This window comes from Fusarium tjaetaba (genome assembly GCF_013396195.1).
Source record: "Fusarium tjaetaba strain NRRL 66243 chromosome Unknown NRRL66243_c0000099, whole genome shotgun sequence".
NCBI lineage: Eukaryota > Fungi > Ascomycota > Sordariomycetes > Hypocreales > Nectriaceae > Fusarium > Fusarium tjaetaba.
This window is the reverse complement of record NW_023501295.1, coordinates 19,295-43,164: the sequence shown is the minus strand read 5'-3', so window position 1 is coordinate 43,164 and position 23,870 is coordinate 19,295. Positions and strand designations below refer to the sequence as shown.

Below are 23,870 nucleotides of genomic sequence, written 5' to 3'. Positions count from 1 at the left end.
TCTCAATATGCTTACGCTTGTCCTGCACTTAACGGGCCAGGTGTGAGAAATCTAGATCATCCCTATCGCATTTAGCAGAGTCGGGAATGCAGACGCTGTCACCCGTCAATGCGAGATTGACAAACTCGGCCATGCAAGGCCCCATTTTGATGGCCATGTGGTGTTGTGTCTGCTCTGTGACGATCAGCTTACCCCGGTATCTAATGTTGATCGTGTGGGCAATACCCACTGCAACAAGACGCGAGGGAGAGACGAGGATCTGCTCATGGCTAATAGCCCGATCGCATTTCCCAATTGACCAGTCCTTGCCAATAAAGCTCTTGAACTCGGCCTCAGCTTCCAGCAAGATCAACACCCAGATCTTAATCCCCACAAGTACATTATTTACGTATTGCAAGCCATGCACCGGACCGCCCTTATCTGTAGAGGATAAAATATCTTCCATATGCATATTTGCCGAAATGATAGTGCGTCTCCCAGAGGTCCTTTAGTAAAGGCTTATCCCGGACATGCTGTCCGCATCGGTGCTTTCTGGCGTGGCGGTCATGGCGGAGTTGTTGGTGAAGTTTAGATCTTGCCGAATATTAACCGAAACATGGGGCATCAGTGCGCCGCTTAACAGAACAGTGACTGAATGAGACCAATGTCGGTACATCATTTGCAATTGGTCAGATGTGGTGATGGTGGTGGTGCCGCGCTAGGGCGTGTCTCACTAGCCCAATACAAAGGAATTGGACGGTCTCTTTAGGGTAGGTCAAAATGCAGTAATAAAATTCGATTTATTGCAGGTAGTGATAAACCAATTACTAAAAGAAATTTATTGACATTCTTCACAGCTCTACCACTTACTAGCATGCCTCAGATAGCTGTTGCAATACTCTTAAATGCGATTTAGTGTTTTTCAGACTAAGTCTGGTTACAGGTCTCGGACTCAATGGCTCACAATGCGATCAAACTATAGCCGTGGAACAATATAACTAGAAGGGATATTTCACTTAAAGATATTGAATGGATAAATTAAAAGTATTATATCTGGCATATCTGCCTATAAGGAACATTAAATTAAGAGTTTTATCCAATACACCGAAGTCTAAGGAGATTTCAGCTTAGCAACTCGGAATTCCGGAGCTTGAATACAGTAATGCGGAACAAGACACTCTCTTGGGGAATATATAGATGCAGCAAGTCATACGAATTCAACTAAGCGCAAATTCGTTTATGCTTGATTGATTATTCATCACGCAGCAAGCGGATTTCCAAATGCCACTAATAACTCTTATTCTCCTCTCGCATTACGCAATAATAACATGCCAACCTCATGGTGGCTTGACACGTCTCGCTGAGGCGTCATAAGCTTTAAGTATCAATCAACCAGCCTCATGACTTTTGGTAGTTTCACTCAAACCTCTACCAATTCATGAGCTCCTGTAAGAATTGACAATAGGATTCAGGCAAATCAGGACTTCTTCCTCTACCGTAAGTGTACAAGACTCAAATCACGACAGGTTACCACAATCTTCATTATGATTTATATCATTCTACGACAGGAGATATTTATATTATCCACCTTAGCTATCAATATACTGTGTTTTTTACCCATCGAGCTGGGTAGTATTCTCTAGCAACCACTTCACAGAGCTGAACGGAGTTCCGATTCCCGGAAGTGCGATCTGCGGTGCTTATAAGCAGCTTAATGTTATCTCTTGCGCTTAGTATATTGGCTCTTGTGATGTTTGAAATGTCAGTTCTGCTGATTATGAGGGTGCACAGGAGGAGTACTCCCAACGCTGTATCCTCATGATGCCGATTTAAGGGCAATGTTAGTTATCGGGAGGTGCAAATGTTCTACGGACCTGAGACAAGTGATTGCCTACTCCTCTGGATAGCTCCGTATCCTCCCCGACACAGTATTCAGCCCTGAGCTTCTAAGAATAGAGTACACAACATAATAGATCTCATATTGGGGACACACAAGCCACTCCGGCCTTTTCCCACCGCGACTCGGTGATCTCGAGTTTCTGTCCGTGTCCTCTCCTCCACCTTTATTGCTATGTCGTTGTATGTGCCCACAGCTGGATTCGCGCGTATATTGAGGCGTTGTATCTTTCAAGGTCTCCATTCTGCGAAGCTAATATGGCCTCGGCTGTAATCATCCAGGAGACTCGCTACGTGTTATTGCCATGGAGGCGCTGTCACCTCAACTCGTTCGACTCCCCGGGTCGTTGACACACCCGCTTCACCTTCCCATCGGCCACAGGAGAAAGCGGTTTGCTGGCCAAGGATTCGCAATCATCTTGCTGCATGATTGCGGATGAAAACAAGACTTGAGTCTCGGCCAACAGACCGAAGGGGGCTCCGTGACAGCTGTCACCAGTGTAGCTGATGCCGTCACCAATGTGGTTCTCTACGTTCTTGCATCTTTATTACCTCTTTCTTGATAAGAACCTGGCAGCTACAGATACCGCAGCCGTTTCATTCTGGGTTATCGCTTTTAAAACCGTTACACCCTAGCTTTCAATACCCGAGAAAGTCGTAGAAGCCACTGCCGAAGCCAAAATCTTGAAATATTGTTCGCTGAAGGTCAAGGTCTCATGATTTCTTCCCACCAAAAAGGACGCGCCACATGAACTCGGCTAGGTAACCAGTTAGTCTCCCACGATTATCTATGACGCGACCGCGAGGCACACTCCTCGTAAATCATTGCACCAACTAACAAAGTCTCTTTCTAATGTCAGAAAAGCGTCTTCTTTTGGATATTGAATAAGAGACATAAAAGCAGTCGACGGCTAACGATCAGTCGGCACAATCCAACGATGGTGTTCACGCGGTGTTGAACTTCACTTTGGCCAGCTCAAAGTCTTCGTCACCATCAACCCAGAGCTACCTTGTTATCAAAGCCCTGCACCTCCTGATCAATATCTCGCCAAGCTCGTAGGTGTTTAATCGAACAAACATATGGAGTACTTGATCGATGATACAAGGTCGTGTGCTTTGTTTAGTTAGCACGTGATTACCCAAGACTTAAAACGTTTTGTCATGAACGGTGAGGGGGATTATGGCGATGGCGGTATGTAATCTAAGTACCTATGGTTTAATTCGGGTTCTACGTCTTCTTTGGACTTGCGCTGTGATACTTTGCCCAATAATAGCATCGTGCGATTTCGGATCTCTTCAGCAACGGCCCTGTAGATCAACGCACGAGATTGTGTAGCGATGCCCCCTACAAAGAGGTTATCCGTGTTATGGCGTGGAGATCGACTCGGCCGACCATATCCCTTCTAGCAACTCTTCACTGTCATGACTCATGGGAACCGGCTTATTCTCCACGGCCTCGGTTCCTGTCCTGTGATCGACAAACCCGCAACGATATACGGGGGCAGACATTGACATCGAGTTCACAATGCTATTGATGTAGTACTACATTCTGAACCAATATCCGCCATATGATCAGAAACAATACAGACTTTGATGTCGCCAACCGCTTCGCAACTAATTGTGGTCTCAAGAAACTCAGCAAAGGTATCGATAAGATCGATAATGAACCTAACTACAATAGGCCCTTGGGATGCTTGAAGGATGCCCAGCAACAAGAAAAGCATGCTTAGAGGCTGGTCGTAAAGATGATGGAGTCGGCCTTGGATATTGCCGTGCATGGGGAGGGCGGCCAAGGAGAGTGAAACTATTCCCCTATAACTCTAGCAAGCCGGCGAAGTTCAAATTGACTCCATGACCAAGCCCAGAAGGTCCGTGCTGTTAGCCAAGTGCATGTCGGAGAACTTTAGACATGGTGGCGCTTAGTTTGGCGATGCCCATGAACGGAATCCTAAGAGTCTTGTCTTGCAGCATATCGTTTTACATCAAGGTCATCACCAGGGTCATGCTCAGGTGCGGCATGACCCAAGGATCAATGCCAACGGCTGATGAGACCCAGAGGAGGGACACAAGGTCGTGTTACGAGGTCGTGTTACGAGGTGTGTGCCGAACCTGGTAGGTTAATGTATATGGAGCTGCACTAATCCGCGGACACTGTACCGTGTATGGCTTTCGTGAAGTATAAGACGACGGCGTCATGGAAGGCATAGAAACAAACGCCGGAGAGGCGCGAGGGACTTCAAAGCCGAGTCTGGCCCGAGAATCCGTTCAAGGTGACCACGTACATCATGTGTGTCGAAAGCACGAGGCTCTTACTTCTTCGAGAGCTGTCACAACAAAAGTGCCCGAAAGTGGACGGTTTTGGGTTTTTTTGCACTGCTCTCATCAGCAGCTGGCTGACTCCGATTCCGACGCCTACAGATCATCATGCGCCCTAAGTGAAGCCATGACTTCAAAGCCTCTGGAGCTGTTATGGATGTACATGTGCATCTTTTACATTGCCTCTTTGCGTGCGTGGAACCCTTCAGGTGTAATATCCGCGTTCTCAGGGTCAAACGGCCTCCAGCCTGCGTTATGTAGCCAAGGTTCTGACCGTTGAAGTTTAAGCTCATGGTGTGACGGAAGTGGTTCCTAGAAAGGGAAGCATTTCCAGCGTTCAAAGAGATGACATATCCTGAGAGTGACGTGGATTGTAGCGTACGGAGAGTGACAAGTTTCTGAGACTATATGACGCCGGTGACTGCGTGACTTATTTGCCTAGTCTCTATCCAAAGCCTTAGTCTGGCCATTTGATATCTGGAGGACGAATGCCTCAGGCCATGGAATCAAGCCACCCTCCAAGGAATCGAGTATTCTTGACGATTAGAACCATCCCCAGAGCTTGGATTATCGACATGAGTCAATCACGTCGTTTTGTAACCACACGAAATATCAGCATGTGCGCGACCCTCTTATTCATGGTATCGGCTCTACTTTGAACTGTCTGAACGCGTGTCTCACCCAATTGACCTGTTTCCACTCACCGTCATCCATGGCGTCTCCTCAAACACCAGAGGGACGCAAAACAAAGGGCCTCCATCAGTGACCTCAACCTCACGACCTCAGATGTAGATTTGCGAAGAGATACTCTCAAGCTTTGGGGTCATCCTGGCTTCCAAGCGGAACCAGTATCATAGCGCAAGGGGATTAAATCCCGCACTTTGGCCTGGGGGCAGTCTGGAGCATCAAATATGTAGCTGTACAACTAAAGAACTTGGAAGACGATGTTCCTTGTATGGTTTTCATATTGCGGCTTTCAGTAAATGAGGGTATGAAGGACGAAACGAAGAGCAATCAACCGCAAGTGGAAGAGTACAGCTGTGATTGACAACGACTACTATAAGGGAGATGATAAAGTCACAATCGAAGATCTGGAAATACTCCATTCAGTGCCACAAGACCCCATTGACATCTAAAGCAAAAACGCCAGTCTATTATCCCGGATCAAATCTATAAAACACCAAACACTCCCAAAAGCAGTCAGCAATATTCTATGAGTTACCAAATACTCCCAAAACAGATCCACAAATCATCATCATCTCATTCTCTAAAACCGCAGACTCAAATCCACCCAAACGTGTTACTCATCATCACCAGTCAGATCGATCTCAAGACATCCATTCGACATGGTCCGAACAGCATAGCGAGGGGGCTCTGGAGCAGATTCAAGTGTTTGAGGCATCCCCTGCGCGGCCTGGTTGATATTCGCCGGGTCCAGGATTTTCTGAGCCGCGAGGGTATCTAAATCGTCAGCAGGATTCATCTCATCAATGTAAGTGACATGCCTGGTGAGAGATAAACGAAATCGAAGCATCCAATGGCTTCTCTCACTTCAACGTCATAGTACCCAAAGTGGACGGGGACATCAACTTGCTGAAAGCTTTTGGGAAGTTAGTCATGACCTTCTGCAGTTCGATTTGTACTTACCCAGTACCGTGTGTTTGTCCGTTTCCGTTGAGAATTAACGCTTTGGTGGATAGTTGCAAAGAGTTGATGCTTTCCGCTTCACCACTAGCATTGTGCAAAGGACCGTGCTTGGGATCGTAATCTAAGGTCTTGGCTGATGTTAAAACAACTCTGATTGTCCCAAGTGTCTTGACAAGCTGCATGTCAGCCTGGAGGGTCGCGGCAGTAGTGCACTCAGCTACAGCGACATTAGTTCAGAATTTGTCAAGATAGCAGAGATACTTACTAGGCGCAAGGTCTTGAAAGTAAAAGGTTTCAGTGACTCTGTTACCATCCGCATAGTCCCGATGTCGGTGGGATATGTACTCGATAAAATCTTGTTCACGGACAAGATGTTTGAAAACCAGAGACTCTTCAATGAGGTTCCCATCAATATAGGTGGAGACCAAAAGCGTATCGGTATTGTCGCCAAAGGAGAAATAAGGGGATAGAATCGTATCGAGTAACTCTGACCAGTCTCTGAGGCGATGAAGCAACGAATGCGAGGTACATTCTCGAACCCAGCGTCATACGGGATAGGGATGTGTGGGGGTTGGTATTCATCCGCTGGCTCCCCGTTAACGACGATGGTGGTGGAGAAGGCTGGAACTGCTGGAAGAATAGCCATTGTTGCGTGTTGGTGTGGGATGGAGATGGTAGAAAGAAAGGAGTAAATGTAAAAACGGTAGAAATATATTCTGTACAGATGAACTTCTAGAAGACGTGGAAGAAGCGTTGGAGAAGAGAAGATGGTTCCAAGCGGCAGAAACAGGACGTTTTATATGTCTCCATGGTTCAGTCCATCTCATCGGTAACGCAAATATCATCGTCAAAAGTTTGGAACATGTTCAAAGAGATATGCAGCTTCTGATGAGCTACTGCAGGGTCTTTTGTGAGTGGTTATGCATGCTGCAGCTTGATCAAAGGGGTTCTGCTGCAGCAGAGTTAATCAGCACGAACAACTCATCAATCTTTGTGCGGCTTCAAAGAGCTACATATGCTGCTTACTCGATCCCTTTATGCAGAAGCGTGGTCAAAAGAGAATTGAATGAGAAATGCGACAAATGACAGCGAAAAGAGGCGCAAGGTTCAGTGATACGAATATGAAAGATAACGGCTGTTTGTTTCTTTGCTGGTAGTGTCACCAGATCGTGGCTTATGCGCGTGGTTTTTTGACACGTGCAGTGAATGGTGAGACTTGCATCGCGATAGCTTCAATGTCGTCGATGGAGTGCGATCCTTGTCTTCAATACAGTAGAGACAAAGATGTCGCTGGCTTTCTCACTGCAGCAATCGCAGACGTTAACACAGATGGGCGCCTTTCGTTTCCCCGCTCAGATACGTCATGTCAACCCAAAAAGAGCACTAAATGGAACGGATAGTGACCGCAAGTTTGTAGATCTTTGGTCTTTTCAAGTCAATTGGATAGTCAAATGTTCAGTCTCCCGCTCACATAGCAACACCGAGAGTAGCCATGGCCTCACAGCCAAGTACATATTCTCCTTGAAGCTATCACCATACTCATGCTCATTGCGTGTTTCCAAGCAAAATGACTAGCAGACTATTCAAGTAAACATCTGCTGATGCATCTGACAAGTGAATGGATATGTTCCTAACCACTCCCAGCTCGTCTCCTTGCCGTATTCCAGTGCACTCCGTTATCGGGCATCGCTATTTTTTCTGTTGCTGCATTCCCAGAACACTGATACGAGATGGCGAGTATATAGATCCCTCAGACCGCTAATTATTCTCTTTCGTGACAGATCCATCAACCTGCTCAATTGCTTAGATAGAACCAGTACTAAAGGGTTCAAGGTAGGGCGTTTCGGGACTGACGATCGAGCTGCCGGAGAGCTGGCGCATGACATCCTTATCTATGAGAGTTCCATCCACGGACTGCATTTTTTGTATTGCTATTGTGTCTCAGTTTATTCCTGGCCGTTTTCGGGCGGGAAGTGCAGAGACTATTAGTAACAGGCTGACGCCCGGAAGTGCCAGGCTCGTTCAGCTCTGAATAAGCTGGGGGTAGATAGCCTTCATGCAGGAAAGGCGCGGCACTGAGACCGGGCCAGGCGAACCTATACTATGCGGCACCCCGAAGTACGCTAGACGCTGGGCCGCCTGGCAATCTAACTTGCATCAATTCTGGAAATAGGTCTGGCCTGCTCTGGAGCTGCCACACGGGTTGAGAGAAGTGAATCCCGAGTCTGCTCCAAGACTCAGGATAGTACCAGTAGGTAGCGCTCACAGTGTTCTGGTGATCTTCCCTAAGCCTTTCAGATCATCTCATTGACATATGACTTTTGTGGTACCTTATCCGAAATATGGATGTCTGTTTCAACCATTAGCACCATAATTGCACACAGTAGTGCTTGACTTTCACTCTATACTGTAGTTCTTTATCCACGATATAACACAGTCTATCGATATCAGGACTATCGAGCATGAGGAAAAGGCGTAAATCGTCTTTTATATCAGCATTCATACCGAATTCATATACATTTTCTCCATGTAGTGCGTCCAGAACCTATACGACTTGTAGCTTATCCACATAATGGCGCATATAGCACCTGAGATTGACCAGAACCTTCCAAAGTCCGGGTTTCCAGGGCCCCAGCTCGTCTGCATACCAAGAATTGCAGCCAAAGCATTGAAAGGAAGCACAATGGTGGCAATGACAGTCAAGAATGATAGCCTATCATTCTGCTTGACGGACTGCTCCCCCTTCCTAATCTGAATCATAGAGGTGACAAGGCCTAGAGTATCGGATAGTCGGACTGCATTATCCAGTATATGCTCCTGACCTGTTCGAAATCTCCTTCCACATGAGACCTCGCTTTCTCAGCTGCAGGTGAAGATGTTGCGATCCAGGCTTGTGACAAATACTTGCGGAAGAGGTCTAACTGTTCTTCAACTAAACCCTGGTACTTGCGAATCCGACGACGTAGAATGAAAAGTTTCTTGAGGGAAGCGCCCAGTGTCAGCATGCCTGGCTCATCGTTCTCCAGCCTCCATTCGAGCGTGTTCAGGTCCTGCTCACCGTAGGCGCTGGCGGAAATCCACTCAGTTGCTATAATGCGAGCCACGGCTTGAGTTATGATTAGGAGATGAAAATCACCCCCTTGAGCAAATTCATCCATTAGAATATGTGCTAGAGAGTCTCGGTAGTTGCATCTAGGCTCTTGATCTCTTCCCTCTACTTCGTTTGGTAATGGGCGGCAGATGAAGGAACGGTACGCCGAGTCAGCTCTTGTGCCGTACATGGTTTCGCCATCTTCAGGTTCGAAAGGAGGGTCAACCAGTATTATTGCTGCATTTACGTTATTAGGTGCTTCTTCTGTTTTCTTTTCTCTCTTATGTTGTCCACGCAAGTATAGTCTGGGGAGCATATCTTACCTTTCGTCCACTCTGAATGAATGGAATCGTCAGGCTGTTTGACCCAGACAGAAGCGCAATGGCGCGCCATTGCAACGTTATCAAATTGCCGACCTCCTTTGCCTAGTTTTCTGGTTATAGGAACATGAAGCCCCGCAATTCGCTCGACGTTCATTTTCTCCATATCGGGCTTCATGCGCTCCAACAAATTGCCAGAACCTTCCCTTCTGTACTCTCTGGGTCCAATAAATCTAAATGAGACATGATCGTAACGAGTGTTCGTGGACTTAAGAATAGGCAGGTATCCGTCAACAGCCTGGTGGCGGTACCATGCCTTGGTAACCAGATCGGTCCTGGGTGATGTTTCCTCTTTCGTGATATCCATCTCGGCCGGCACGGCATCGATATAGTCAAGGAAGAACTGGGGATCGATATCCCAAAGCGCCAAGGAGACGGATTACCTTGGGAGTTATGTTTTCAACGATAAAGATTTGGCGAGAAGAATCCATATCGACCTTGGAAGCGAGTTCATGTTCCTTTATATTAGGGGTAAGAGTCGGATTGCTAGACCTGTCGAATGATATGAGTGATAGTTTCGCGTCTTCGATATGGAATGGAACCCCGTTTGGCCCTGGATAACTGTCGAGATGCAGGAAACTGTCAATGACCTTATATCTCTGGAAGATTCTGGAAGTCATCGCTCTCTCAGCAAGGGATGCAATGAAGTTGGCGTACTGCTCTTCGGCCTTCTTAACCGCAACCTGTCCCATATTCACATCTGTAGCCATCTCGAGAGAGATACTATGTGTTTCGCTTTGCTTGACCAAGTTCCTCAATTTCTTCACTCGAATTTCATACCATGCTCCTCCTGCGCCCACTCCCACGCATTTAAATACACAAAAGCCAAAATGCCAACGTGTCAGCTGAGTCTACCACACACCAAAACAGTGATACTCAAGCCACTCGGGCGCAGTTGGGCATGGCGCGGCTGCCTAAAGACAGGATAAGGCAGACATTGCTGACCCCCACGGATTGAACGCGACTACCGTGCAGGGGTGAATATTGCATTTCTGTTCTTTAAACGATCCCAGTCACAACCTGTCAGAATTACAAAAGCGAAAAGATGCTGTGAAGGCCACCGGGGAGCCGGGGTATCATCCGATACCAGGCCTGCGGCATGCTGCATTACTGCAAGCCATGACGGAAGCTATTGGTCTTGAATAATGCACTATGGCTTGCAGTGGCTTAAACATGGCTACAACAAAGCTTCTCCTGTCTCATTCTCATCCACTGCCTCCCCTCAGAGTCCGCCAGCGGCAGGCAACGGCAGCCAGTGCCAAGTCAGCTGTTGGTCGATTACTTATAGACCGAGTAAGTATGCCTACTGACTCCGAATGATAGGTGATGTTGCCTTGTAGGCGAGCTTGAGCATCCCTTTCCTCTGCAATTTGGTACTTGAATGGCATGCTATGCGTCAACTCTGCCATTGAACCCCTATGCTACTCTAGGCTGGAGCTGCAGTAATTCTTAGTCGATTTAGTGCTCAGCCTCAGTTGAGGCTGAAAGCAGTGCACTGAGCTCTGCTAATTATAATTCAGGCATATCAAGAGCGTCAGCAGTTACTGAGCCAAGGCGTGGTGCCGTAAGGCGTTCTAAGCCGGTATGTTGGTTAATTTTCTCGCCTGCCAGTATGATTGTGCTAAAATTTTCAATCTCTGTATACTATCTTAGAGCGCCTGAATTCGAGGTAAGATGCCTCTATGTTGATTGTCATCGGGTTTGGCCCTGTTACTGATAAGGACCAAGAGTCAAGTCTCATCATCTCTTTTACCATTGAGCTTGCCTTCTGCTTAACAATAGCTAGTCTACATTGCCTATTAGAGCCAGTGAGACTGGATATATACCTGTCTACGGCTTATATCTCTCTTCATTCCAGTAAGGGAGGATATTCCACAACGTTCGGTGTCTTTCTCAGGTCATGTGCTGTCCCGGGATGTCATTTCGTTCAATATGGAGACATTTTTGTCCTTTTTTCTATGTGCATCTCAGACATGAACGCCCAGATTCAGCCTTCTGCCACAAGACCTGTAGAGCGGAGATCTGAATCATGCGAGGCGGACGGCAATAAGTGAGGGCACCCGAGTTCTTATCTAGAGGCCCTGGGTATCTCACCTGATCTCCCTGTTATATGTAGCGCAGCAGCAACTTTGTCCCTGCCCCAGATTATGTTCCTTGGGTTACACCATTAGGGGCATTTTATCGCCGACTCACTACATTTCCCTGGTTAGCACGGCAAGCACAACAAAGGATGAAGTAATCATTACTCCTATGTAGGCCTTTAGTAACTTGTGGTACATAAAATGCCGGTAGAAGGGCGGCCGAGCCAAGGGCCAAGTCCGAGGGTAGGAATACCGATAACGGACTCCATATGGCTGTTACGCTATGTCTAAAGTACAAGAGGGCCAGATCAAGCTGGCGTGATTTATAGGAATATCAACCCCAGATTCATGTCAAGTCGATATATACTGTCGTAAGTGCCAAGCTCTTAACATGGAGGAGTCGTGTTGTATCTCACCTTATCCGGTCGCTCCCCAGTTCAGCCGCTTTCCTGGCCAGAATATAGCTTCCCAACTCATTAGTTGCACACAGGCACCAGGAGGAAGTTGTAAAAATGTGTGCGAGCGGAATGCAGTTAATGATGTCTTGGTGGTGAGTGACCTGCCGGGAACAGGAGGCCAAGAAGCGCAGTCACGGAGTTTTCCTAGACTTCTTGGCTGTGATTACACAAAGGTCACTAGTTGCCATGGTAAAGAATAATCAGATGATCTCTATTTCCGTTCCCATCTGAAGTTCCCCGATGGGATAGCTAGGATACCGTTTCGCCGATGCTACTGCATGTTGGTGGTCAACACATGCAGGAATGCGGCACGGACTTACGATAGGGGGACCAGTAAATAATCCAAGGGCATCCCAATGACATTGTGTAAAGCCTTAATGAGGACGGTTAATTCAGAGTTTAATTGTACTGGTAAACTTGGGCGGCGATGATGAATGAAAACGACTACGTTGGATCCGGGGCGGCTACTAAAATCCTCGATATATATTAGTGTTCAGTGTCAGCTCCAAGGCCCCATAGTTTCTTGCTCCACAAACAAGCATATTTCGGCCAAGTGTTGTTGTTAGGTTCTAGGAAATTAGATTAGATATTACCAAATACGGAAGGTGTGTTGATTGTTGCGTTTCAGCCTCCAGACAAAAGCAGAAACGCAATTCGGCTAAATAGGAATTACTCGTTAAGATTTGTTATAAGAGGGAACTTGGTTCCAAAGCTAAATACCTACTCATCCCATCACCACTCGGCTAAGTATTGCCACACTCTTTAGTATAGGTACTCTTCACGAAAATAACATGGAATCTGAACGCGACAGCACCCCGCCTATCTGGCGTAAGCCCATAAACACAGTGGATGCTGTTGCTCGGCCCACCACCGTTGAGTCTAGGTCTGTTGAACCTGCAAGTGAGCCGCTTCTATTGGATCAAGAAACCGACCTAGACACTACTACAAAAGCTTTTGATCAAAAGCAATCCGCCAGCGCTGTTGGTGTAGTACCTATCAACGACCAAATTCACAGGTTGACTTTGAATCAGGAAGATTCTGCCATTGGGGGATACAGGACAGAGAAAGTCATGCCGTGCGCGGAAGCCACTGTTATAAGTAGGGTAAGCTGGGAAAACACCCTACGACGTATTATCAAGGGTTGGTGGCAGGAGATGCTTTGCTGTTTAGTCAGCTTCGTCGCTCTAGTAATCCTAACATTGACCCTGAGGAAATTCAACAATCAGCCTCCGCCTAATTGGCCATCCGGTATCACTCTGAATACAGTTCTAGCTTGCATATCCACCATATGCAGATCCGCACTACTTATTCCTGTGACTGAAGGTCTAGCACAAGCCAAATGGGTTTGGTTCAAGCAGCCACGGCCACTCAAGGACTTTGAAGCATTTGACAAGGCATCAAGAGGCTTAGGGGGCAGCTTAAGCTTGCTCTCACACACCAAGGGATGGTAAGCACTGCCTCCCAGATACCAAGTTCATATGGTTACTCACAAAAATAGGTTCGTTGGTATCATTGCTGCATTTCTGTTGAGTACCACGACTGCCACATCAACAATCACACAATTTGCGATCACATACCCGTCTCGATTCAACCAAGATGGAAGCAAGGGAAGTGCAGAGGCATGGAGGCTAGGGGAGAGCTGGGGGAAAGACGAGCCGGATTACGCTATTAGTAAGTCATCCACTTCCTACCACTGGCTTCTAGCAACGAACATGTCGCAACATTTGACTGGTACTTGTCTGACAAATACGCATAGTGAACGAGCTAGCAATTTCAAGAGGTGTCAGACGAGGAATGAATAATCTGGTGACCGAAACAATTCCCTTCAAAGAACCGAAGTGTGCCTCAGCCAACTGTAGATGGCCAGAATTCCACACGCTTGCTATAGGATATGAGGCTACGAGTACGTTATTTGTCACCCCTTCAAGACTGTTGCCTGTTGTATCTAACGTCTTCTCGAGATGTCACACACCTGGTCGAGGCGGATGTCAATTTCCACGATGGCAATCCTAATATCACTCTGCCGAATGGTGTTCATACGGAACCGGGCAAAGGTCGTGCCAGATTCACTGGCGCCCCAACATTTTTCCTTGGTAGCGGGCCAACTCTAGTACATCAGCATCTGCAAAATGTATCAATTCTCGATTATTTTGCCATTTATTGGGATGCATCTAATCTCGTCCCTTGGGCAGTCGAAGTATCCTACTATTGGTGCATTGACACTTACCATCCTGAACTAGTCGACAACGTCCTTCGGATGAACAAGTCAACATCTCAGATCCCAAAGCTACACACATTGCAAGGGGATGACTATCGTGGATACGTGTCTTTGGAAACACCAGGCAAAGGCGACGTCATATGGACCATTGGCAGGCTATCTACAAGAACGATAGCAACTCAGTTAAACGATTCGCTAAGCGGCTACACTGTCATTCTAGCGGGAGAGCCGATGCGTGGTACATCAGGCAGTGATATCTTAGCACTAGCCACCCAAGAGGTTTTACAAAACCTTACAAAGGGCAATGCCACGCTTGTAACCCAGGAGGCAGAGAGAGCTTGGTGGACCGCCGTGGAGGGCATGGCGGCGAACGTCGCTAACAGTCTCACAAACACGTAAGTTCAACTACTTCTCTATGTGTTGCGCCATATCCTAATACCAGCTCGAACAGACTCCTTCCAAGTCAGTCCAACGTCGATGGTGTTTCGTTAGATACCGAGGTATACGTCCAGGTCCGATGGGAATGGCTGGCACTTTTAAGTTTGCAGGTTACCCTCTCTATCTGTCTTCTGATTTGCATTGTTGTTAAGTCGTCGAAAGCAGAAGTAGAAATTATAAAAGGTTCTACAGTGCCAGTATTGTTTGCTATCAGTGCGGTAGATAAGGCTAGGATGGAAAATGGGGACATAGATTTAGATTCATTGAGACAGATGAAGAATCATCAGCACCTGGCTCACGTTAACTTACACAAGGTCGGTCAGAAATGGGTTCTGCAGTAGAGATAGCTCCAGTCAGACGATTCTGATTATTCAGTATCATAATTCCTCTGGTTTTCAACACGTCCAAGTTCGAGTGAACCGACACCACAGATCGAGTCGATGTGCACGCCTCTGAACTCGGCCATCAGGGGGGCTCCATACTTGGAAAAGCTCAATCTACAGTTCTCTATATTCTAGTCTCTTCAGGTTTATTGGTTTGAGCTCTAGACCAAGCGATCAGGGTAAAACCATATTTCGTAAGCAGCTATCGTGCAGTAGTAGGCTAAATGCAATAGTAAGCTGACTGCGCCGATGCCAGTAAGAATCCTTCAAATCCCGTCAGCTTACTTATTAACAGAATACCATAAAGCACCTCATTTCAGTCCAACCCTGATAAAAATCTTACATCGCGATGCTCGTAGTAACTAACAACTATTACGATGTCGTCTTCATCCCAGCTCAATCCTGAGCAGGCACAAGTCTTAGATATCGTCCGTGGCTTCCACGAGTATTTCAGTTCTCCGCCCCCATTCAAAGAAGGCCATCATTTCACCCTACCCCATGGCCTAATCACCGTTCCTTTCCCACCAGAGATAGGTGGTCTCAAGACAGAACGCTTTGATGATATGTATGAGCGCGTTGGTAGATTGCTCGCTAAACAACAAGAGTCCGGCTTCAAACATGAATTGGCAGAACCAGGTGCGGAGGTATGGGTATCTCAAGATATAGCTGCTGTGTTTGTGGGTTGGTCTGCCTCCATGGATGCCCGTGGCGAGTTTGTCCACACTGCTCACCTGTGCACCCTGCACCGTCAAATCCTGAGCGACGGAAATCCATGGCGTATTTCAGCATTGGTTGATATGATGCATTTATCACCTGAGCAGCCAGTGCCGTCAGTCGAGACAGGCCCAGTGTCAGAGATCATCGCTCCATTCCAAGAGTTTCTTGCGAGCATTAAAGCTCAAGACTGGGAGGCGAGCCGTGCCCTGCTATTACCTGGTGCAGGGGCTACGATATCGAAAGATGGTCATGCACCAGAGACATTCATGTGGCCGGAATTCATTGAGCATCTACAGCAAGAAGCTCAGAGTGAACCGAAAATTGAGAAGCGGCTTCTTAACTGCGAGGCACGGCGTTGTAGCGATCTAGGCTTCGTTTGGGCACCGTTCGTGGTTCAGGTTGATGGTGTTGAGATTTCACATGGAGTATGTGTCTGCTCCTTTAGGTTGGAGGGAGGACGATGGCTTATTAGTAGTCTTTGCGAGACGAGCTATACTTCTTAACCTGCGAACTGGCCTTCAATGATATATGAACTCATAAATAGCATTTCTTTATTGCATCAGTCTGTCGCAGTACACCATTGCCCTGTGAAACGATGCGTTCGCTCCCGCCTCTACCACCCTTCATCCCATAAAGAGTTATTAACTTTAATAGCACATAATTGTTCAGCTCACGTTCTGAAGAGAGGTTGAGAAACATACTACCGCTGTTTAGTCTAAGATATCTCCTCAGGTCGACATTTATGGATAAAGCCGCGCAGAGGCGGTCAAGGTTCGCGACTGACGAATCCCATGTTTCCCATGTTCGGTTGGAGACCAACAGCATCAGCTGATACTCGAGCAAACTGTGAGAGGAGCTAATGAAAATTCTGATGAGTGAACTCGAGACTATTCGGTCCTTGTACAAAAGTCCCGGATTGCACCCCCAGCGATCCGCCGTCCATCTCCCTTCAGCAACATTTCTTTTCTTACTAATTCTCTACTTATAACCAAGGAGTTTAGTCATGCTGCACGATGTCTCTTTCATTAGTCTGTGTGATTCGTCATCTAATAATTATCAACATGTCCAAGTTCGGGTTGGCAGATTGCCTACGTCTCTGAACTCAGCCATCAGAGCACTCCATGCTTGGAAGTGCTCTGCCTTCTCATCCTCTATATTCCAGTCTCTTCAATTTACGGTCTCCGTAATCTCGTTCACAAGGCGCAAAAGCCTTTATCTCTCTCAAAGCCGTTTTTGTCGCTTGCTATCGTTTTCATCATCTTCACCATAACCCAGAATCTTCAGGGCCTCTTTCACCGTAAGTCTTGATTCGCGCTGTGCCGACGTCTCAGCATACGGATGCCGCACCATGCCAAGAACAGCCTCTCTCAAAGCTAGCAACAAAATCAGCACCACTCTTACAGAATAGAATTAAGGTCATACCCTCGTCATGAAGCTTGTTTAAAGTATCTAGAGCTTCTCCATACATATCGTGAAACTCTTTCTGCAACTGACTAGCTTCAGGGTTAGGTCTCCAAGGATTCTTGACCTGTCGCCACGGATGCTGCCCTGAAATCATCTCAATACCCATGACGCCGATACTCCAGATATCAGCTAGCTCGTCATACCCCGTCATTTCCCGCTCAGGTGCTAGCCATCCGATCGTTCCGCCGGTCCCAGGCCGAGCGAGATGATATCGTCCTGGAAAAGGGCTTTCCTCTGCATCGTCGAGATCGAGCAACACCACGGATATGCACTCGCTGGTCCAAGTACGAATGCCGACGTTGACGGGTTTGAGATCGCCGTGTATCCAGCGGTGTCTATGGAGGAAGTTTGTGGCGCCGAGGATGTCTGCCAGAACGGTTGTGACGATGGATATCCTGGTTGGTAAGCTCGTGCGGTAAAGTCGTACTATAGAGCTGATCTCACCTCTCTTGACCTTGTTTGAAGAGCCCCCGGGTGAGGGCAGTTGAAAGTACTTCCTGGGCAGCTGGTTCTTGAACAAACCAGACGTCTGCTATCCTATTCGCTGATTTCACGTCATCCGTAATAACTTCGATAAGTCGCAGTAAGCGGTTTTCATTCTTCCTCTGGCATAATGCAGCGAGAGTCTCCAGCTTTGTCTGAACGTTCTGTATACGCTCTCTGTCTCTTCCAACCTGCACTCTCTTCAAAGCAACACGTTGGCCCGAGACATTCGAGGCGATGCTGACCATTCCAGATGCTCCTTTGCCAACAGTACCTGCGCCGATAGTCCATTGACCGATGGTGATGGAGCCGCTTTCAGATGGTGTTGGTGTCAGCGATAGCTCCAGTAGAGTGGTTGCAATGTTGAGGTGCTCATCCAAGTAACGCTTGACCCTGCTGGGGTAGTCGTCGGCATAAGACCCCCTAGCATACTGGATGCGGTAGCAGAGGGAGCCGAATGCTAGCTGGGCAGATGAATGGTTGAAAACTCTTTTCCCAGAGATCCTATCCCCGTTAACCATCGTGGTGGATCTGTCGGTCATAGGCTGCACATATACAAAACTTGTTTCATCTATTTGGAGAATAGCCTGATTGCGTCGGACTTTGTACATCTTGTCGTTGCCAGAACGTAAACAAAGGACGATATCGTTCATATGAGGAGCATCTCTCAAAGAACCAACTACCCATCCTCTCGACGGATTTCGAGGCGGTTGATCGAGCGATATGAAGTAGTGGCCTCTCCAGATCAGATGCCCTTCTGACTTATTTGACCGGGAAGATGGTTTTGGATCCCGTGGTGATGAAATTGGGGATGATGATGACAGGTTTTCCGATTCTGTTCTAAGTAACCGGGCGACCTCGTGATCATTTTGCTGCTTCGAGGAATACCACATACACTTTTGTGTATGTTGTCGTGCAGCTTGGAGTTGAGGGTCTTCGGACTGTCCTCGCAACCACTCAGCGACTTCACTAAACGCCAGTCGCGCCTCAGCGTTTTCTGGTGTAAGAATTATCGAGGCCCCTTCCGCTGAAGAGCCTGGTAGCGTAGGGTCCTCAACCGTCTCTTGGCTACTTGGGATATCTGATACGTCCATAATTCTGAGTTGTGCATATGAGCTTGAGTTGGAAATAAACAACGCTGGGGGGGTAACATGATGTTGAGGAGATTGGTGCAGGGTAGGTTACTGCTGGTGTCATCAGCGGGCTATTATTCTTCCGCCATGGACGCGTCAATTTGGCGTCAGACCATTTGCTTCCAACGTCAACACCATCAATTAATCAGCGCCGCAAATGTTCCCAGGACAGAGAAAACGCGGCTGGCGACAATGCCTGGCCGATAGCTATAAAAAAACCCACGGCGTAAGTCACCCAGCATGTCGAATCGTGGTCTGAACTGTACTGATCATATCACAAGCCCCTCGATGACCCTGTCCCGACCTTCGGCGCCAAACTGGTGACGTTTCCCTCGACGCCGACTCTACCCATGTGCTTCGCCACGCCTGACCCCGACTTCCTCGAGGAACTTGATCGACGTCTCTGCGCCATCGAAGCCAAGCCAGTACCCAAGTGCCTGCAGCCTCTGCGCTTTGATGAAGAACCTGTGGTCGAGTTGAGCTGCTCCGACAACGACACCGACGATGAAGGCAGCGAGAGCTTTCGTAATTCGATGCGCGAGGCCAGGATTCGTGTATATGCGAGCGCCGGAATAGATATTGTTGCTGTTGAAGCTAAGCAACGGGCGCGAAGGCTTGCGAGGGAGAAGAGACGCGAAGCCAGGGCGACCGAATTGAACAACACCGAGTCTGCGCTTCCCTCATCACGGGACCATGCTACCAAGCCCTCCAGCAATGCTACTGAAGCCGACACGGCTGGGTATCACGCCAATAACCAGAAGCGAAAGCGTCAAACAGAGGACGAGGAAGACGAGCCTCATCGCAAGATCGCCAAGCCAAGCGACACAACCAGCCCTCGACCAAAGCGACGAATTCGCCCATCATTCAAGCCGCAATCTTCATACAGTCCTCCACAAACACCATCTCCCACCGAAAGAGAACATGCACAAGGGCAAGCTGGCTCGTCGTCATCGCCCGAGTCGCTCGTTGCACAACAACCTACTCCCGAGGGTGACAGCTACTTGAAACATGGGAGGGGTCAGGAATCGCCGACTGCAGGAGCGGAATTGTCAGCAGGATGAATATTCTTGGGTGTATGAGATCTAAGTTTGATATTTGAGGATGATACCGCGACGCACGCCAACTTCTCCCCGATGGGTTCATCACTGCATCCGAAGCTATTATCGCTGTCCATCCCGACGACCAACATTAGCGGAAAAGGCGATACAGCTACATAGAAAGCTTTGACGCCGAGTGATCGCCTCGCCCCTCCCATCACAGTAGAGCCATCACGTGAAGCATCGAGTCTTTTCGTCTCGGCTACTCGACCGGCTGGCTGTCTGGAGATCACGTCCAGAATTGGCCATTAGGGGCAATTACCGCGTCCCGATAAGTACGCAGACATTTCGCGGCTGTCCTTCCAGTGTAGGCGACGCGATGCTGTCGCTGGGCAGAGACGACCTGGTGGGAAGAACGCCTGTAACGAGGCGTACCAGCACCCTTTGTTACAAGGAGGATTATGTTGTATTAGCCACAAAGGCTTTGGCGTGGCCTAGATTTAGATACAATGTAACGATATTTTCCGCTTGTAAACTGGAACGCGTTTTTCTCTGCCTGTTCTGCACTCACGTTGATGGAATAATTACGTTTGTAACGCATTTCGAGGTGCTCGACCTGGCCAGCTTTGGTACCCACTTTCAGTCCCATGAAAGGGAGCGCAGAAAGTGGAGCAACTTGGTCCTCTCTCGTTGGCTTACCAAAACTCAATCAATCTCAAGAAAAGAGACTTGATGATGAACAAGTGATTGATGGTCCTCGGGTCCAGGAAATAAATCTTCAGGACAACTTGGCTGTGCTCACCACCAAAAAAAGTCTTACATTTAATTTCCAGACCCAGAAGTTGTAAAGCTTTCAGCATCGCAAGGAAACATCAATCCAGTACACTGGAAAAATCCCAATTATCTGGAACGTCTGGTATAAATAACAACAGTATCATTGCGTAAAAGCACCCCAAATAAAATACTGCATGCTTTAAGAGTAGAGAAATGGACGTCAGGTATCAGCTTATCAGCTTATCAGCGCATTTCTATTCGCCAAACTTCTTATCTTTGGCTTATCATTTCCATTTCAGTAGCTCTCCTCGCCTATAACCCACTGTAGCTTTAGCGCCCAGAGACCCAGATATTGGCATTTCACCTAACCTTGCGCTGGCAAAATGTCCCCCTTCACTCTGTGATGGATTTTCACGTTGGACAATTCGCTATGGACTGCGATGAAAGGCAGATATTCTGGAGAAACATGGTGTTAATAGTCACTGCTAGTTCTTACGTTGTTTGCTACCTCGTCATCCTCATTGCGATCTGTACGACGCCCTACGAGACCTAGTGAACCCACCACCACCTCCAATTATCACAACAGACACGCAAAAATATCACAATAGACTCTAGCATCATAAATTCCTTTCATTTACTTATTCATTCTCAGTCTCCAGATCTAGATCCTGTGTACTAACGAGTGTCCACGACTTATTCCCTGTCCCCATCCATATCATAGCTCAAATGACTGTCCCATTTCCATCAGTCTGAAACAATTTCATAACCTCGGCTGTGTTTACGTCTGACAATGTCTTGCGCTCCGCGCAGATCTCAGAAACACATTTGTATTCAAGAGGACACCGTGCTCCAATGCACGTTTTTCTGACCAGCTATACAATGGTATTCTTGGCACGTCGTACAAAACTCACATTAGTCTCTCATTATCGTGTCTTCGCCATCTAAATCGTGAGATGATTGATGTTCTTGGACGGTAGTTATAACACTGGAGGTAGTCAACTCCCGTGAACCAAGATAGACTCGGGTAATATGATAAATAGTAATAGTTTCTCTATTGATCACTTCGGATGTTGGGTCTTCCTGACCATGCGGGATTGATTCCTCGCTGCGAGACATAGCAGCGCTACTATTGTACAAATTGCTCTGATCCACAGAGAATGTTTGGGGCCTACCACGGCCAAATTGCTGGGTGCCATCCTCAGAGCTAACGACATTCCTGTCCTCAGGAGCGTCTGGCATGTAGATATCCTCGCTCTGATCAGGAGCATCTAGCATTACGATATCTACGCTTTGCACAGGTTGCTCTGTCTCAAGATTGGATGATGAGGCTGCCATCGCCGTTTCTAACTTACACAGAGAATAGAACGAAAAGAAGCGATAATTGCTACGCGTAGCCTTGTAATAAATGAACAAATCTACCTAAAAATATAATCATTAACCCCTAAAGATCTGCATCGTGGCCGCTTTGCCATTTTACCTTTCTTACGCTGTATGTATAACGAATTACGTGTACCTAAAGAGAGTAAAGAGTAAATAATAGTAGATTATAGTAAAGAGAAAAATATTAATAGTTGCGTAAAAGAGGTCTCGGACGCGCTCCTTTAATGTGTTTCTCGTAACTCAGCTCTTCTCAGAAAAGCCTCTCAGATCCTGATGAGAGAGGAAGAAGGAAAAGAATCAAATCTGCTTGGGAAGGTGGGAGATCCTGATATACCCCATAACCTGTCCTGGGGCCCACACCACCACTTTACGGTCGTGGCACTTTGTCCAGCTGCTTCAACTCAGCTTCATTCGTTCTTGGCTATCATCACATGGGCTACTCTCCACTTCTGTCTGGCCATGCATGGCCAGGCAATGCTAAAATGGGATGACTGCATATCGAGCCAGCAATCGACCCTATCAGAGCAAGTTAAGCTTGCTATCTGCTGCTCGCAGTCCATGCCTCTTGTAGAATTCATTTGCTTTATCAGCATGGACTGGGGTGTTGGGAGGCCTCATTCCAAAGACACAGATAATCGCACCCCACAGACATTAAAAAGCGAAGATGAGGTAAGGCGCGCGGTGCAAGCATCAGTTGCCCAATCGACTCAAGATGACACAACTGAACAGCCATTCGGGGAAATAGGAAGTACGATACTCAGCTAGTCGCGCTGAAGTAAGCGCAAGAGTAAATTTCGAACGAACATCAAATTGGTATTGGGCAAAGCGTGGATTAGCCACCACAAGAACTCTACCATTGATTGAAGGCGCCTCAAATTGAAGTTGGTGGTCAACTTTACCCAGCCAATTACTCATGGGGTCTGATCTGACCAACCAGAGACGATTCTGTCTCTTAAGATGACTCAAGGACGAGGTTAAGACGACAAGATCGCGCTAAGATAAGGATCGAGACGCGATAAGATATAGATAGAGCTATCTTAAGATATCAGATCAGGAGGCAACTGGGCTTATGGCCCTTGCTTAAATCAGAAATCATCGCCAAGTTACAATTGTCGCATGGTTGAAGCGGTTAATAGAGATAGCCAAAAAAATAGAGACTCTAAACATATTCAGAATATAGAGTAATTGAGCTTCTATGTTTTTGCTGATTCATCAGAAACCTTATATCCCTAAGGAATTTCTGGAACCACTTTCGACATGAAGAAACCTCTGACAGATATCGCGATGCCCGCTCCGATGCGTAGTGCTCAAGTGTTCAATTACATCCAGGTTACAAAATCCGAGAGTTTCTTCATCACCGCTCCATACAGGAGGATGACTAGATACACAGTGGACCAATGAAAAACTGACAGGTGTTTAAACATAAGTGAGGGGAACTCAGACCGAGTGAGTGACTATAAGCGAACAAGATTCCCGATTCTTCTTTAAAGAGAATAAATTCAGTCTGTAAATTGCGCCCTTTTGAAGTATCCTTCCCTGACTCAATTATTATCCCAAGAATGGAGCGCGTATTAAAAAAGGCATAACTATACCTACCTACAAACGCTAGAATAACTAATATAATGCTGACCACTATCGCTAGCGTTATAACGTTAAAACTATTCAACTTTCTAATCGGCCCTCTCTAAATAGAATACACAATTTACTCAGCTCTTGTCGTGTACTACTTACTAGCTCTCGCTGCTATGGTAAATGGAAAATTCCGAGAGTTATAAGAAGGTTCTGTTAAATGGGATAATATAGATGAGATAGTCTTTAATAGCTTCTGGCAGTTTATCTATACAGGAGACTACGACACTCCAGAACCACTTCCTACTACTTAGCAAGATTCCGGCCTAGGCGACCAAAAATCGAATACTGCCGATAAACCTATAGAAAAGGAACCTACACCAGAACCAGAACCAGAACCAGAACCAGAGCTATGGACAGCAGACG

At 47.1% G+C, this 23,870-nt stretch overlaps 8 protein-coding genes across 8 annotated transcripts; 3 read left to right on the top strand and 5 right to left on the bottom strand.

Annotated features, from left to right (window-relative positions):
* Positions 1-28: 28 nt before the first annotated feature.
* FTJAE_5240 (lysine specific demethylase 4c) lies at positions 29-451 on the bottom strand (the record flags this gene model as incomplete). Its single annotated transcript, XM_037351727.1, has 1 exon — positions 29-451. The coding sequence occupies one exon, from the start codon at positions 449-451 to the stop codon at positions 29-31; it is 423 nt and encodes a 140-aa protein (XP_037207678.1).
* Positions 452-5,491: 5,040 nt separating this feature from the next.
* Positions 5,492-6,484, bottom strand: FTJAE_5239 (uncharacterized protein; the record flags this gene model as incomplete). The annotated part of the gene is made up of 5 exons (XM_037351725.1): positions 5,492-5,696; positions 5,759-5,791; positions 5,839-6,055; positions 6,104-6,336; positions 6,390-6,484. 5 exons carry the CDS (start codon positions 6,482-6,484, stop codon positions 5,492-5,494), a joined length of 783 nt encoding a protein of 260 aa, XP_037207677.1.
* A 2,128-nt stretch (positions 6,485-8,612) lies between these two features.
* On the bottom strand, positions 8,613-10,019 carry FTJAE_5238 (translation initiation factor eIF-2B subunit delta; the record flags this gene model as incomplete). Its single annotated transcript, XM_037351724.1, has 3 exons — positions 8,613-9,166; positions 9,253-9,652; positions 9,693-10,019. The coding sequence occupies 3 exons, from the start codon at positions 10,017-10,019 to the stop codon at positions 8,613-8,615; spliced, it is 1,281 nt and encodes a 426-aa protein (XP_037207676.1).
* Positions 10,020-12,639: 2,620 nt separating this feature from the next.
* FTJAE_5237 (uncharacterized protein) lies at positions 12,640-14,465 on the top strand (the record flags this gene model as incomplete). The annotated part of the gene is made up of 5 exons (XM_037351723.1): positions 12,640-12,946; positions 13,121-13,295; positions 13,347-13,519; positions 13,605-13,751; positions 13,810-14,465. The coding sequence occupies 5 exons, from the start codon at positions 12,640-12,642 to the stop codon at positions 14,463-14,465; spliced, it is 1,458 nt and encodes a 485-aa protein (XP_037207675.1).
* Positions 14,466-15,264: 799 nt separating this feature from the next.
* On the top strand, positions 15,265-16,354 carry FTJAE_5236 (uncharacterized protein; the record flags this gene model as incomplete). Its single annotated transcript, XM_037351722.1, has 2 exons — positions 15,265-16,029; positions 16,319-16,354. The coding sequence occupies 2 exons, from the start codon at positions 15,265-15,267 to the stop codon at positions 16,352-16,354; spliced, it is 801 nt and encodes a 266-aa protein (XP_037207674.1).
* A 471-nt stretch (positions 16,355-16,825) lies between these two features.
* FTJAE_5235 (STE kinase) lies at positions 16,826-18,645 on the bottom strand (the record flags this gene model as incomplete). The annotated part of the gene is made up of 3 exons (XM_037351721.1): positions 16,826-16,977; positions 17,027-17,463; positions 17,513-18,645. 3 exons carry the CDS (start codon positions 18,643-18,645, stop codon positions 16,826-16,828), a joined length of 1,722 nt encoding a protein of 573 aa, XP_037207673.1.
* Positions 18,646-18,841: 196 nt separating this feature from the next.
* On the top strand, positions 18,842-19,745 carry FTJAE_5234 (uncharacterized protein; the record flags this gene model as incomplete). Its single annotated transcript, XM_037351720.1, has 2 exons — positions 18,842-18,910; positions 18,966-19,745. The coding sequence occupies 2 exons, from the start codon at positions 18,842-18,844 to the stop codon at positions 19,743-19,745; spliced, it is 849 nt and encodes a 282-aa protein (XP_037207672.1).
* A 1,662-nt stretch (positions 19,746-21,407) lies between these two features.
* Positions 21,408-21,830, bottom strand: FTJAE_5233 (uncharacterized protein; the record flags this gene model as incomplete). The annotated part of the gene is made up of 1 exon (XM_037351719.1): positions 21,408-21,830. One exon carries the CDS (start codon positions 21,828-21,830, stop codon positions 21,408-21,410), a length of 423 nt encoding a protein of 140 aa, XP_037207671.1.
* Between the last annotated feature and the right edge of the window lie 2,040 nt (positions 21,831-23,870).